We start from the raw sequence: 16,597 nt of genomic DNA, 5'->3' as shown, positions 1-16,597 counted from the left end.
TTGTGGTCTGTATGTGTCATTTCAAAGACAAAACAGAACTTTCTGTGACTCGTAAGATTGTACACGTGGAATGGGAGTTTGTGTGTGCATATTCCTGTTGTCGCCCATATTTTGTTCTGAGCCCAAGGAAAGGATATTTCACAGCCTGCCCACCCGTGCCACCACGGGGCAACAGGGATGTGAATCAGCACTCCATGGGTTCAAATCCCACTACTGCCATGAGCTCAGCAGGTGGCCTCTGGGTCAGCCACTCCTCTCAGCCCCAGCTGTATTGGGGGGATAATAACAACACTAACTTGTTCACTGCTCTGGATGAGGCACTAATCTGTCTAGAAGAATGATATATAAGTGCAGTTATTGTTGTTGTTGTTATTTAATTGACTATTTTGGCCTCTATCTTGTTTAGTAACATGTAACTATTAGATGTGGTATGTGTATGCGTGTGGAGTAGTACTTAAGGGTGCTGGACTAGGACTATATCCCCCCTCCGTCCCAGAGGGTCACTGGGTGATCTCAGGCCTGTCGTTCTTTCTAAGCCAACATGCTCCGGCAGGGTTGCTGTGTGGACAAAGAGGACGAGAGGAGCACTGTGTTGTAAGTCACTTTGGGTCCCCACTGAGGATAAACATCTGAATAAACAAACAAATACATAAATGTTACTGTGCTTGCTGATTTCTCCTGTAAACGAAACTACAATCTGTTACCTGTGCCTTCAATTCTATTTTAAACTATCTCAGATTCTTGTAACGCTTAAATGGCCACCTTGCTTAGAAAACTCTCTATCCTCAGACGGTCTCTCAAGATGAAACTAAATGTGATTTAAGTTAGTTTTATCCTCGCTGGTACACCACATGAGACAGAATGTTGCACCCGTATTTTGACATTTCCAGCACTTTCTGCTGTAACCCTTATTAGCTTCTGCAATGTCCTTAGGAGTAATATACCATCTGAAGAACATTTTATACCAGGTCAGGATTCAAAGCATCACCAAATGCAGTACTTTTAAAGCTGTTTTTCACCTCTCTCTCTCTCTCTCAAATATTACGTATGTACCTAAGAATACTTTATAATGCCTTTTCCCTAGCTTGAGGAATAGCAAATGGCAAAAATCACTGGTCACAATCCAGCCAAGACTTTGAAGTCTTATTAATTTCAGCGGGAGACTCACTTAACTTTCCCTTTGAAACCAAACAGCCTTCCAAGTGCTGAATTGTAACCACTACGAAAATCCCAGGAAAAGTTCTGATTTAACACAAGTTCTTAATTTTTTTGCCCTATGCTATGTTTATGATTGGGATTTTATAATAAGGATCACATCTTACTATTTTCCCCACAGACGGCTGTCATATCTATGCTCTGATCAGAGCGTGGAGAAGTCCCAACACAACATGGGAACTATAGCAGCAGTTTTCCTTAGAACAATAGTAAAACTAGAGCTGTTAACCCTGACAGAGTACATTGTCAAAATGTACAGCCATAAAATATATCTGTGAACAAACCAATCCACATTTTGGGCTCCCAACCATTAGGAGAGTAGGGCGTTTGTTCACAGACTCCACCAGTCCCTTACAGTCAATGTCTTGTTCTCACACAAAGTTTATCTAGGGTGGGAGCACGACATCTCAGCTTTCTTTCTGAGGGGACAGCGATCATGGGGTTTAGCAGGTCCTGCAACCCCCATAGTTTAAAATCTCTTTCTCTCTTTTCCTCCAAGGAGCTTGAGATGACAGATTATATGGAATTGTCCCATTTTTTTTTCCAAAATGATCCTAGGTTATTTATTTTATTTATTTATTTAAAACATTTCTATGCCACCTTTCCACTCAACTCAGGATCCCCAAGCTAACATTAAAATATTCCAAACATTAAAATATTTCAAACATTAAACCAGCCTTTAAAATACATTTAAAACAATTAAATAATAATAATAACAATAACAACAACAACAACAACAACATTTGATTTATACACCGCCCTTCAGGACAACTTAATGCCCACTCAGAGCGGTTTACAAAGTATGTCATTATTATCCCCACAACAGAACACCCTGTGAGGTGAGTGGGGCTGAGATAGTTCTGAGAGAGCTGTGACCAGGGCTTTTTTTCTGGGGAAAGAGGTGGTGGAACTCAGTGGGTTGCCCTAGGAGAAAATGGTCACATGGCTGGTGGCCCCACCCCCTGATCTCCAAACAGAGGGGAGTGTAGATTGCCCTCTGCGCCCCAATCTCAACTCCCCTCTGTCTGGAGATCAGGGGGCGGGGCCACCAGCCATGTGACCATTTTCAAGAGGTTCTGGAACTCCGTTCCCCCACGTTCCAGCTGAAAAAAAGCCCTGGCTGTGACTGACCCAAGGTCACCCAGCTGGCTTCAAGTGGAGGAGTGGGGAATCAAACCCGGCTCTCCAGATTAGAGTCCCGCGCTCTTAACCACTACATCAAACTGGCTCTCCAAACTGGGAGGAGGGCTAGTAAGAGTAAGGCAACTCTAAATAAAACAAAGAGGTCTTCACCTGCTAGAAGACAGAGATAGAGGGAGAGCCAAAGTTTTGGTGCTGCAACCGAGAAGGCCCTTTCTTGGGGTGCCACCTGTCTAGCCTCAGATGGTGGGAGCACCCAAAGCGGGGCCTCTGAAGACAAGTGGTTAGGCTTAAAGCCAAACTAGACAGAGAGGCCTTGAATGTGTCCAGCAGAATGGAGTTTACTTTTTTATTTATTTATTTATATGTTATTTATAGTCCGCCTTTCTCACTGAGACTCAAGGCGGATTGCATAGCGTGAGATTAGTACAATCAGTATTGAGAACATTTCCATACAGAAACAAGGACATTTCTATACAGTGTTAAGGACATTTCCACAACAATGTCATAGAATTTTACAAAGACGTAGCATTAGCAAGGATCCAGTACACAGTTGAAGAATTGCTAAAACAGAACATAATAAATTCTAGGACTGATGTTAGATAAACATGAAGTACGGGTAGTATAAGAGTTCATATTCGAGCAACAGATAATACTCAAAGCAACGTAGCGGTGAAGTCTATGGTTCCTAACTCATTAGCAAAACATTTGAGACCCCTCTCTATAATGCTTCCCTCTGATCTGAGTAAAAAGCCTTTTTGAATAATTCGGTTTTGCATAGTTTGTGGAAAGCCAGGAGGGTGGGGGCTCTCCTGACCTCCTCAGGCAGACCATTCCATAGGGTGGGGGCCACCACAGAGAATGCCCGTGTGTGGGCTGCTGTTGATTTCACCCATGTGCAGGCCGGCACCTGCAAGAGACCCAGTTCTCTGACGAAGTGAACTGTGTTCTCGAAAGCTTATGCTATAATAAATTTGGTTAGTCTTAAAGGTGCTACTGGACTCTTTACTATTTAGCCCCTGGATGGTAACCCTACTCATGGTGTTCTTTACACTCCCATATAATCCTACTCAGTCATCTTCAGAGGCGCTGCTTTGAACGCCATACGGGGCTAGAGAGGTGGCACTCAAAGAAAGGGCCTTCTCAGTGACCCATCTCCCGAATCCTGGCCCGAGGAGGAGCGAGGGCGCTCCGACAGGTAAGACAGAGCTGAGGAGCTGGCTGCCTCCGCTTGCTCAGTTACACCAGCCTCCCTACTCCCATCTCTGGCGCCAAACGCTGGCCTCTGTGGCCGAGGCTGGCTGTTGGCGGGGTTGGGGGTGCAATCCCTGCCTGTGACTCCTGAGTCGCTGGGTGGCCTGGCAATGCAGGTGGCAGTGTTGGGCCAAGAACACCGCAGGGCTGCCCACGTTTGGTGCCCCTGGTGCCACTGCTTAGAGCTGCCTGGTGTCTGGGGCGCCTCTGAGTGTAAGACTGCTGTTCACACAAGTATCACAATCCACACCTAAAAATAATTTAAAAAACAACTACCTCCGTTTCTGAATGCATTTGTGTCCAAATTCAAACTATCTGAGGAGCCCGCTGTGAAAGTGACGTGGATGGCCTGGAAAGGCGGGCTGTGGTTTTCTGCTGAGTCACCACTGAACTTCTCCAAGTCGGAATTACTCTTGTTCATTTTTAAAAAATGCCTAGAAAAGGGAAAGAATTACATGTAAGAATGTCAAGAGTTCACATCAGATATACATTGCACCAGGCTTGGAAGACTGCAGGGGCGTCTATACTAGACCCAGAACAACGGAGCTTTGGACCCGGTTCGTTCTGTTTCAATCCAGTCTCTCTCATCTTCTGCCCCTGACTCTAGAAAAAGAGGGGCACAAACTAAGTAGGTCTCTTGCTCCTTCAGTGCGGAGCATTCCAGAAGAAAAACGGGATAACAAAGGGAAGAAATAAAAAGCACTTGCTTTTGAAAATTCCTGGTGACAAGCCGGTGCTTATTCATAAGAAAGTAGGCAATTAAACCGGTCACTCAAAAATGCAAGTGGCAACATTTACTCACAAGAACATTTACTTAACGCTGCAGCATGCCTCAACATTGGGGGCCAAGGGTCTTTGTGATGTCTATCCAACATTCATATGCGCGAGGGTATTCAGCCTGCCTCACTGGCTACCCACACTGCTCGCTTCTGCATCTGTGTCCCCCAGTTCTGCACTGCAGTTTTGGGATACGTTACAAGACAAATCTGTAGCTCCACTCTACTAGATTCCTCTGTTTCCAGCCCGTAGAAGGATTGTGCCTGGGTTTCTGCATGCGGAAAGCACGGAGCACATTTAGTCTTATTTTCCACACACTGCACAGTATCCTAATCATGTGCTTCTGGTGACCAAATTGGGTTGAAAATTTATTTTTTAAAAAAGAGCTCATCCCAAGGGACAAGCCATCTTTCCGATTAAAAACAAACTTCTTACCTACCCTGATATTTCTTTATTGGATAGCTGAAGATCCCAACAACCCCCCTGCAACAACTATGGTCGCACACTGCTATGAATCAACTTTCTTTCTGCTGTAGGCCGTGCCCTCAGATTTGCCAGAAGCCCTTCTACATAATATTTATGAATGACACTTTCCCCAAACATTCTAGATAATATCCTTTAAAAGTAGAACGGTACTTTGATAGTCATATTGGAGATAAAGCGGATGCATGTTTGGAATTCTGTGTTTGGAAATCTGGGTTATTTAAAAAAAAAAAATTTAACAATCAGGACTCTGGAGAGGAAGGGAGGCTTAAAACCTTTCCTCCGGGTGGTCCAGATCGGAATCACCTCCTCCCGTGGTCCCTGAAAATTAAGTTTTAAAAAAATCTCCTGGAGGTGTGAACACAACGTTCAGCACACGTCTGGTCTGGCCCCTACGAACAGCGAGCCAGTGGCTTGAGACACTCATGTCCGAGGAGACATTTGGACTGCGGCCGCTTCTACAGAGCTCTTCCTCTGCATTCCCCAGCAGCGGTTTTTATTCTTGTTTCTGTACAACACTCTTCTTCTTCTGCACCAAAAGCAAGTTTGAGGAAAGTGTGAATGGGAAAGTCCAGATTTCCTCTTCCCTCTCTACATCCATCGCCGTTTGCAGGCATTCCCCCCTCCCCCCACCTCTAAAAAGTATCATTTGTAGGTACGTTACTATTTTTTAAAACTCTGCCAAATGGCAGAAGGGGAAAAGTACAGAGAAAATCTCTGGATGGAGGTTTCACTGCAATGTCAGAGAAACAGAATCATCCCCATGTAGAAGCATCTTGGGGCTTCCCTGCTCTCAGCTCATGCTGTTAACTGCTATGCCCACTTGGCAATAGTCTCTACCAGGGCTTTTTTTCTGGGAAGAGAGGTGGTGGAACTCAGTGGGTTGCCCTCGGAGAAAATGGTCACATGGCTGGTGGCCCCGCCCCCTGATCTCCAGACAGAGGGGAGTTGAGATCGCCCTTAGCGCCGCTCGGAGGCACGGAGGGTAATCTCAACTCCCCTCTGTCTGGAGATCAGGGGGCGGGGCCACCAGCCATGTGACCATTTTCAAGAGGTTCTGGACTGGAACTCCGTTCCACTGCGTTCCCGCTGAAAAAAAGCCCTGGTCTCTACAGACGCATCTCGAAGACTTCAGCTCATTGTTTTTCTCCGTCCAAAAAACTAAACCAAAACTATGAGATTGGTTATGTACTTCCCCCAAACTCCTTTTCTTTTTAGAGAAAAAGGGAGCACCACAGACCTCTCTCATCATTCAGTTTTATGAAGGAAAATGCAAGTAGAAATAGGATCCATGTCTCAAAGATAGGGACAATTCTCAGTGTCGGCTGTGATCAAATCGGGAAAACCAAGACACATTTCAACTTGGCTACACTTTTGAGGAAGTGAAGTCTTCATCAATTTCATCACATTTAGCTCCCAAATAATTTCACTTTCCTATGCTGAGTTTACGACCCCAAAGCTATCATCCTAAGCATATTTAGTCAGTCCCAGCAGAACTTCCTTCCAGGAAACATGTAAAGAATCCGTTTTCAAGCATGTTGCATACATTTATAAGAAAAATCAAACTTCACCATCCCTCTCCCACACTTTTTGAGTCACCTGATAATAAGGGGGCATGGTAATGTGATTTTTTTTTAACCTGTGCATTTTTAAACCACTAGAAAGGGTCACATGGCAGCATTTCAAACACTCCATAAATTGCGTTTTTTTAATTTAAGAGTTTTGTTCGAATGATAATGGGATCAGCTGAGCCCAATTAAAATGAATGAGGGAAAGCAAAAGGAGGGTTAAACACCCTTAACAGGTTTGAGTTTTTTAAAATAATTGTGGGCCAAATGTCAAGGGCTGGTAGGATCCTGTAAAGGATTAATAGGATGCATAACAGGTCACATTAATTCACAAGCCTCAGACATATTCCCTGGAATATCCCCGCACTGGTAACACTGAACCTTAATACAATTTCTTATTTTCCCCTTAAATTGATACAGCTGTCAAATACCGTTTATTAAAAAAAGTCTTATTTGACCTTAACATTTGATGAGTAAATTGATTTCTATAACCCTTCTGGGCTTATAACTGACATCTTCAATGCCTACACAAGACAGATAAAGGCCGTTTTCACACTGCTTACCGGCCACGGAACATTGTGTCCAACTCCCGGAACGACAGTGTCTTCTTGGTGCAATTTCGCACGAGAACAGTCGTTTTCGTGCGAAATCACGCCAGGAAGACGCTGTCGTTCTGGGAGCTCGGTGTGACATTCCATGGCCGGTAAGCAGTATGAAAACAGCCAAATTCATGTGGCTTGGAGGCCTTCAAAAATTTCCTGCATGTGACAGGACTTCCTCCCACGGAGGGTGACTCCCCCACCTCCCCATAGCTGCCACACAAAATGTCCCTCCAAACGCTACTCTGCAGAAACAGCACGGGTGCTGGTGGCTGAAGGGCTGTTACAGGTGCGAGAGAATCTGCAAAAATCACCCCCCTCCCCATGAACACAGATCTGCTTGAGTAGATTCATGATGAGATCTTTACCAGAAAAACAGTTTTTTGCATACGAACAGTTTAGTCCAGGGCTGCCTCCAAACAATCAGAGACAATCAGAGACAATTCAATTTCAATTTTATTATTCCCATTTTAGTATATGTGCTGCCAAAGCGAGCACCAATTTTATTATTACGGTCATTGACCAGTAAACAGTTTGTTAGAAAACAAACAACAGTTAAAATAAAATGATGTTAAAAAGAGAATACAGTCCCATATAAGCAAAGTTTTAAAATTCAAATATTCTAACAATTAAGATAAATATCAAAATTGGAGCTAGATTTAAACCTATCTGTACATCTTTCTCTCTCTCCTAATTCGATAGGCCAGCCATCCAAATTTGGCAACCATCCTGGTTAACTTTTGATTATTACCCGCCAGCATGATTGACAAAAGCATTCTTCGGTTTTGACCTGGATAGGCATTGATAATAGGTTTGATAAAAACTTCCCTAATATTAAGGTATAAACTACAGTAAAAAATGACATGTTCTAACGTTTCATCAATTCCCATCCCACACAGACAGTCTTTCTTCAGGGATCTAGTAAATCTTGTCTCCAGGATAGCTGAGGGTAGGGCATTAGACCTTAAAAGGGTAAAAATCCTCCTATAATTAAAATTCTCTAGAAATTTAATATATGAACTTAAAATTATCTTATTAGAAGTACTTACATCAAATAGAGGATTCTTAATACTACTCACATTTACCTGTCGTTCAACATCTACAATTCTTTGTTTTAAGATGGATCTAGCCTGAGCATAACCCAAAGACTGTAAAAATTGTTTAGTAAAACCAGAGTAAAACAATTTGTCCTCTACCGTCTTCCGCCCTGGGGGAACAAAGCTATCTTGCATCATGGTCTGAGTAAGGCCAATGGGTGAGAAAATCAATTTTAACCAATAATAAAAAGCAGAAATCCATAGTTTTGTTTCTACTGAAACCAGACCAGCCTCTAGACGAACTGCAGCATTTGAAACCCTCGTTGAGACTTGGAAGACAGCTCTTAAGAATTTCGATTGCGTTCTTTCAAGAGCAGTCACATCAGTCTGAAGGGATAAAGGTGCTCCATATAATAAATGGGGTAATACTTTAATAGAAAATAACTTAATAGCAGCTTCTAAATTATGGCCACCTTTAGACTCAAAAAACGTTTGGATGGCACCAGCGCTTTTCTGCACATTAGTGGCCAGATAATCAACATGGCCTTTCATGTGACCGGACGACTGGAATACAACTCCAAGATACCTATAACAGCAGACCTGTTCTTTGGGACGAGTGTCTATAAACCAGTTAAACACCCTAGGCTTGTTGGCAAATGCCATTATTTTGGTCTTAGGGTAATTTATTTGCAAACAATTTTGTCCACAGTATTCAGAAAGAGCATGTAAAGATCTCCCATGGCCAATCAGGGTCCGAGAGAGCAAAACTGCATCATCTGCATAAAGTAATAATGGAACATGCCTATCTGGAAGCCTAGGAGGGTGGAAATCAGGCTCATGCATATCGTTAATATAGATGTTAAATAAAAGTGGCGCCCGTATACATCCTTGTTTTACTCCTCTATTTGTAGTGACCATCTTTCTTAGGTGTCCTTGTGGATTACATCGTTCCCTTATAGAAGTATTTTTATGCAAAGCTCTTAGAAGGAACAATAGGTGCCTCTCTAATGTAGTAGATTTCAACTTATCCCATAAGATAGTTCTTGAGATAGAATCGAACGCAGATTTAAAATCTACAAAGGCTGCATACAAGGAAACTAGAGATCTTGAGGAACACTTTGAGATTAAACGGTCCAATATCACACATTGATCTAAACATGACCGTCCCTCTCTAAAGCCTGCTTGCTCATGTCCCAAAAAACCTTCCTGCTCCATCATTTTAACTTCCATTGTAGATGTTTTGAATAGAGCTTACTTATTACGCTCAAGAGACTGATTGGTGGGATCCTCTCTATTTCCTCTTTTATAGATAGGCACAATTATTGCTCCCCCCCCCCCACAGTCCTTAGGTATTCTACCAGTTCTATCTATAGTTGTAAATAAAAGAGTAAAAACCGGGATCCACCACTCAAGGTTTCTCTCAATCAGGTCCGCTGGTATAAGGTCAGAAGAAGATCTGATAGATTACAGTTAGAGACCATACACCAAAATAAAGAATGTTTATCTTCGACTGCTGAGCTAAGTTGATCCCAAGCAAGGGCTGAGACAATTCAGCATTTCAAAGGATATTCCACAGAATGTTTTCAAAGCCATAAGCCTGATTTTGAAAGCATTTATATAGCAAGACATTCCTGTCAAAACCCGTTCACACAGAGACTTAAGCTATCAAACTTGCACACATTTCCCCTGGCCAAAACATTCATTGGCTCAAACCACTACATCCACAGGCAACTTACCATCCCAACACAGAACGTAAAAACAGATCAAACTTTTGTTCAGAAGACGATGACATCTTCATGCATAATTATCCCAACACCATCAAAGCCACGCTGACAGAACAGAAGCATTCTGTGGCACCATTTTGGGATCAGAAAGCGAGCTAGTTGCATCTGCTGTGAAGTCACATGAAAGGAGGCCTCTCTTTTTATGCCCACTGCCTTATGTAAAATGCACTTTCTGAATAGGGGTAAAGTGAATAAGAATAAAACTGGCTCTTAAGTCTCAGCTATTCCTGCCATGCCAGAGCATAACCTCCAGCACTTTCTGGAAAGAGGATTTATAGGACCTTTAATGTAAATGGCATTTTACGAAGAAACATAGGCAACAATTACAACCGAAAGCTATGGCCCCTGCCCCAAGGAACTTACAGTGTATGTGGGAGAGACCATTAAAGAAGGGAAGGGAAACAAAGAGTCTCTCTACATAAGACTTCTGACACGTGTTCTTCACGTGTCAGGAGACACAAGATTAGCCGGGAAGCATAGTTTTAAATGACAGAGCCAGTGGAGATTCTCTTACAGCCCTTTGCTGCCTCTGGCGTGCCAGACTGTCTCCCCTTCTGGAGCCTTTGCCCAGCCAAGGGTTGGTGAATCCAAAGTTTTAAGCAGCGAGGGCGGCTAACATTGCGTCTCCCGGCAGTTAACCAACACACGCCCAGGCTTCTCAAGTAGAGACACTAAAAAAGGGTAGGGAATGGACGTGAGCAAATGAGATGATACATACGTAGCTTCAGACAGCCACTGTACTCTAGTGATTAGATCAGAATTGGGACTTCAGGGTACAAACCCTTATTTCAGCCATGACCCCGGACTATTCGCTAACTAGAGGAAATGGCCATGGGGGGCGGGGTCTATTTGCCCTGATGTGAGGCCCCACGTGCAGTGATCTGCAGCACAAGGAGCCCCACAGCAAGGCAAGTATTTATTTATTTACTTTCATTCTCCCAAATGGGAATTCAAAGCAGCTTACATTATTCTCCTCTACTCTATTTTATCCTTGCAGCAACCCTGTGAGGTAGGCCAGGCTGAGCGGGTGTGACTGTTCCAAGGCCACCCAGTGAGCTCCCACGGCAGAGTGAGAATGTGAACCTGGGCCTCCTAGATCCTAGTCCAACACTAAACACCGTACACATGTTCCCCCCACAGCCTTTTCGGCTTGGGAAAACAGCGTGAGAGGGAGGGCTGAAGACCGCCCCCCCGGCCTCTCTGCCACGCCCCCAAGCAGATTCAGGCCCACTTGGGAACATTAGTTCCCTGACTGCAATTCGGGGGAAATGAAATCCGGCCTTCAAGTCAAAGCTGACTCATGGTGACCCCTAGTGGGGTTTTCATGGCAAGAGACTAACAGAGGTGGTTTGCCATTGCCTGCCTCTGCAACCCTGGTCTTCGATGGATGTCTCCCATCCAATTACTAATTATGGCCAGCCCTGCTTAGCTTCTGAGATCTGATGAGATCAGGCTCTCCTGGCCTATGGGGGTCCCATTCTCCTAGTGGGGGTAGGGGATACACAGTTCCCTGCCTCCATCCCCTACCACCTGTCACCTGGCTGGTGGGGAAAAAAGGTGCGTGAATGAGTCAGGAATGTCCCAGAGCACACTCCAATGTGCTCCGGATCGCTTCTGTGCCGTGCCAGGAATGACATCATTTGCGATGCGGAAGTGTTCTGGAGTGTGCAGGCGCTGTGTGCACCAGGTAAATACTCCTGTTGCACCCCCCCACCCCCTGGTTTAAGTAGCAGGGGACCTGGCAACCAGCCAATTTGGTGTAGTGATTCAAAAGCAGCTGGGTGACCATGGGTCAGTCACAACTCTTCCAGAGCTCTCTCAGCTCCACCTACCTCATAGGGTGTTTGTCGTGAGGATAATAATAACACTTTGTAAACCACTCTGAGTGGGTGTTAAGTTGTCCTGAAGGGTGATATATAAATCAAATGTTACTGGAAGAGGAAGATTCAGCGCTGTCCCTTTCCTGAGGTTTCAGAGGGGGACAAACCAAAGAGTGAGAAAGATAGAGAGGTCAGGGCACTCTGTTTACTGATTACTGCTCTGACTGTCCTTTGATATGCAGATTGCTGTTTTCAGGATTTCCTCCTCCTGACTTCCTCCCTCTCACTTCTTCTCTTCCTGGCTTTAATCCAGGCAACCACCGTTCCCAGCTCAAACTCACCCAATGTATCATCAGCGATCTACAGCCCATCCTGGAAAACGATGCCTCTCTCTCACAAGCCCTGGGTGGAAGACCTCTCCTTGCCTACAGACAGCCCCCCAACCTGAAACGACTTCTCACTTACAACCATTTAATCGGCCAACAGAGTTATCTCTGGATCTTACAGCTGCTCATCCTCCAACATGATATATGCCCTCATGTGCCAACAATGACCATCTGCTCTGTACATAGGACAAACCAACCAACCTCTGCGCAAAAGAATAAATGGTCACAAATCTAAAATCAAAAATGGCAATATCCAGAAACCGGTAGGAGAACACTTCAATATACCAGGACACGCCATCGAGGACTTAAAAGGTCACCATAGTTCAACAGAAACATTTCAAAAGCAGAATCCAACGGGAAGCTGCTGAATTGGAATTCCTATGTAAATTTGACTCAGTCAAGCTGGGATTGAATAGAGACTCTGGATGGCTCTCTCATTACCAGAAGTAACTGCCTTCCAGACATTCCTTTCAGATTCAGCTATGGAGGGAAGGGGCCACACCCAGCCTTGATTGTGCACTTCACCTCTTTCGTGACTTTTGCAACTGATTTGCATCTAGTCCCCCCTCCCCTCACCACCTATATATATCTGGCCAGTTTCTTCATACCCTCCATGCATCTGACAAAGAGAACGGTGGTTCTCGAAAGCTTATGCTACAATAAAGTTGGTTAGTCTTAAAGGTGCTACTGGACTCTTTTACTATTATTATGTGTGTATGATTTTCATTAACTCTCTCCTCCTCTGCAGACCTCCACATCATGCCCAGCCCAGCCCCCCAGTGGCGGGTTCCCAAGCCAGGGGGCACCATTTCAGGGAGCACAGTGGACTGTGGCAGAAACGGGAAGTTCCAATTCAGGCCAGAGGCGGGGCCTGAAGATCTCCCAGAATTGCAACTGACCTGCAGGCCACAGAGATCAATTCCCCTGGATAAAATGGCAGATTTGGCATTGTATCTTGCAAAGATCCCTACCCAGGCTCCAGGAATTTCCCAAACTGGAGTTGGCAACCCTACCACTTGAAGTTTGTTGGGTAGACTTTGTACTGCCACATCTGGAAGAAGTAGCAAGCGTGGCTTTGGGCACAGTGTAAGCTGGGGAGGCCACCTGGTTTCTGGTGGGGTTTATATGGTCCACAAAGCAATTTTATCTTTCCCCCAGTTTTCATTTCATATTTTAATCAAGGTGTTTTTTATTGAGATTCTGTATTTCAATGTTACAGCTTCACGAGGAAGTTGAGTTCTGCAGCCAATTTTTTTCTCTTGCTTCTGCTATGACTGCTAACACTAACTAAACAAATTTACTTACCTGGCAGCTTAAGTGCCTCTGATGTCTTAATGCGATCTATTCAGGCCACTCATCAAGTTACTCTTTAAAAATGTTTACGTGGTCGTGAAAAAGCCAACTGACACAATTCTGGGGACGTGCCTAGCCATTATCTTTCCAAACGGATATTTTCATCTGCTTACAATGCAATTCTCAGGAAGTCTGAGAAGTAAATTCCACAAAGTTTAACACTTACTCCCAGGCAGGGCTTTTTTCTGGGAAAAGAGGCGGTGGAACTCAGGACCGCACAATGGCATCACTTTGGGTCAGCTGGAACAAGGCAGGAGTTTTTTAAAGTTTAAATCGCCCTTGGCGAAAATGGTCACATGGCCACCGGCCATGTGACTATTTTCAAGAGGTGCCAGAACTCCGTTCCACCACGTTCCCGCTGAAAAAAAGCCCTGCTCCCAGGTAATCTTGCACAGAATTACAGCTGTGGTTGGTGGTAATTGACTGGACACTCTATCAAGGACATAAACGCAAAATATGCCGTTGCTCCACCTACTTTGGCACTGTGAATAGCCGGCAAAGTGCAAAGTGCAAAAAGCACTTTAATCTTTAATATAAATTTCCCCTTTCAAAGGGGTCATGGCATTCCCACCAAACAGCCAGAGACGAAGGGTCTCCACCTGTGATATGGAGCAGGCAGTGGGGCAACTGCTCCTCCCTTCTTAAAAGCCCCCATCTGTAGTGATGTGCTAATGTGTGGTTTATGCCTGCAACAGTGTTCAGATAGGCATGCCAGAAGCCAGACTAATAAGGAATATCCACCAGTAATATAAAAGGTAGTATCCGCCTGCCCAAAGATCAGTCCTCATTCATCCAAAGAGATTCTTGCAAACCATATTAGCAAATCAGTACTACGGGCTTGTGAACTCCAGATTCCCTCGGAAGCTCTTGCAAACTCTCCGTACCCTGAATCCCAGCCGTCTTTATTTGGAAACAAGTCCTGCTAACTTCAATTGTGCACACAGGACTTCAACCTTATATTTAAAACCAACCAAATCAGAATCCTATTGACTGGTTTTTAAATCAGTCAGAAATGGTGGCACATGCATCTTCAAGGACACCCCACATTTGTCAGGTATCATTCTAGTGGGGATGAAGTCTCAATACAAAACGGAGGGAGAAGGCAGACAGAAATGGGTGCAATATCAGTGTACAAAAGGAGGGGGAACATTGGGCTGCATTGAGGCATCATGTGATTAAACAGGGGCTTGTCAGTGCTGGCCTTAAAAGTGGTTGGATCATGTTATCATTGCACTACAGCAAGCCTTTGCAACTGGATTTTCCAGTGTAGATAAGAAAATCCAACAGGTGCAGGAATGCCAAAGTGCAAGGATACCATAACAAGCCCTTGCTTGGAGTGATCCGCATGCTCACTGCTCTCCTCCAACCTTCCTCCGTGCCCAGAGCTTAAAGGGAAGTCCTGGTTTGATCAAGCTCCAATTTACTGTGACTTCCAAAGGTGTTTGGCTGAATTGGGAAGCCTGTTGACTCCTTGCAAGCTGAGAATCCAAACGGGGATAAAGTCCCAAATCCCAACCCGTGGGAAGTAACCAACCGGCCCACTTGATTGCCTACACCCAGATGTCATAGTAAAGTGGAGTAGAGTGAAGAGGAAGTGCAGACAAGCTCCGCCTCCACGAGAAGGAAGGGGAGCTTAAGAGAATCGTAACAAGCTGTGCTTGTGGCTGGATCACAGTTTCATTGCAGGTTGCCGCAGTTTGTGAATGTAGTAGACAAGTGAGGGGAAGAGAGTAAGAGAGAACCCACAAATGTTTCAGGGCCAAAGTAGTCTGGAAAGAGAGAAAGAGAGAGATGGGAGAAATTCTCTGTGGGACACCGAGTGAGCAGAGACATTGTGTGTTGGCTACAATTTTCACAACAGCACTCATCTGACATAATTTTGCCCTGTTCTGACTTAACACACAAAGGAGTAGAGATGAGCTGCTGATTTCTGTTGTGTTTCCTCCTTTCCTCTGAGCAAACCAGGTTATACACTAGGAGCTTCCGCTATCCTCTAAGGTCTTTATAGACAGGGAGAAATTCGCTACGGAGGTCATTTTTCTCCTGCTCAGTTTCTGGGGCCAAGGGTGGGAGTTTGCTTGCTGTGGGAGGGCAAATGGTGAACTTATTATCAACTGTATAACCTTAGAATATAATGGTGCGAAAGCAGCTTCCCTCCTTTTGACATATTATTCTTTCACACACACTGGAAATGCACTTTCAGTCCACTTAGTGACTGGATTTTACTGTGTGAAACAGGAAAATCCACTTGCAATCCATTACTAAAGTGCCAGAACTGACACTCTGACAATAAAGTATCCGTCACCTTGAAAAAAAATAACCTATCAGTCTCTGAGGCTGCGTTCCAGAGAGGTGTGTAACCTATCAGACCACTGAAATCCAAATAAGTTTGGTGGAAAGCAGGGCTTTTTTTCAGCTGGAATGCGGTGGAATGGAGTTCCGGAACCTCTTGAAAACGGTCACATGGCTGGTGGCCCCGCCCCCTGATCTCCTGACAGAGGGGAGTTGAGATTGCCCTCTGTGCCGCTGGAGCAGCACAGAGGGCCATCTCAACTCCCCTCTGTCTGGAGATCAGGGGGCGGGGCCACCAGCCATGTGACCATTTTCCCCGAGGGCAACCCACTGAGTTCCGCCACCTCTTTCCCCAGAAAAAAAAAAAAGCCCTGGTGGAAAGTCATGCATTTCCTTGTGTTTGCAGTCTTGGAAATGTGGCAGAGCTGTTGGTAGTTTTTTGAAGACGCGAGTACAAATTATTAAACGTCCCTAATTTGGATTCACAACTTCCCCCTGCTTTTCAGTGCAAAGGAAAAGAAAGGAACCACATCGGTCCTGCTCAAAGCGTGCCACATCTTCCTGCTTTAATTACACTTTACAGTCCAGAGAGGGAGAAGGCAGGAATGCCAAGTGCAGACAGCCCGCAACTTGCCAGGGGAGCTGGGGTGTGCCAGGTTTAGGACTTTGGCCGAACTCGGGAAGCTCGCACAATTAAATTCCTACACTTTCCCAAGGAACACAAAGCATCGTCCCTACTTTACCAAAGCTAATGGAACTAAACAAGCATGATTTTTAAAAATCAGATCACACAGTTTGTCTGAATAAAGCAATGGTCCTTTTTGAAAGTAGGGAGTCCTTGTTTACCGAATCAAAAAGAGTCCAGTAGCACCTTTAAGACTAACCAACT

General features: G+C 44.7%; 1 protein-coding gene across 2 annotated transcripts in view; it reads right to left on the bottom strand.

Annotated features, from left to right (window-relative positions):
* The window catches only part of PRAG1 (PEAK1 related, kinase-activating pseudokinase 1), a 72,937-nt gene that overhangs the window by 9,669 nt on the left and 46,671 nt on the right, over positions 1-16,597 (bottom strand). For both annotated transcript variants that reach the window (XM_054987372.1, XM_054987371.1), the window contains exon 4: positions 3,886-4,043. In XM_054987372.1, the coding sequence (XP_054843347.1) occupies positions 3,886-4,043 (158 nt within the window). The remainder of the gene's footprint in view (positions 1-3,885; positions 4,044-16,597) is intronic.

This window comes from Eublepharis macularius, chromosome 8 (genome assembly GCF_028583425.1).
Source record: "Eublepharis macularius isolate TG4126 chromosome 8, MPM_Emac_v1.0, whole genome shotgun sequence".
Classification (NCBI taxonomy): Eukaryota; Metazoa; Chordata; class Lepidosauria; order Squamata; family Eublepharidae; genus Eublepharis; species Eublepharis macularius.
Note: the sequence above shows the minus strand (reverse complement) of the source record. Positions and strands in the feature narration are given on the sequence as shown.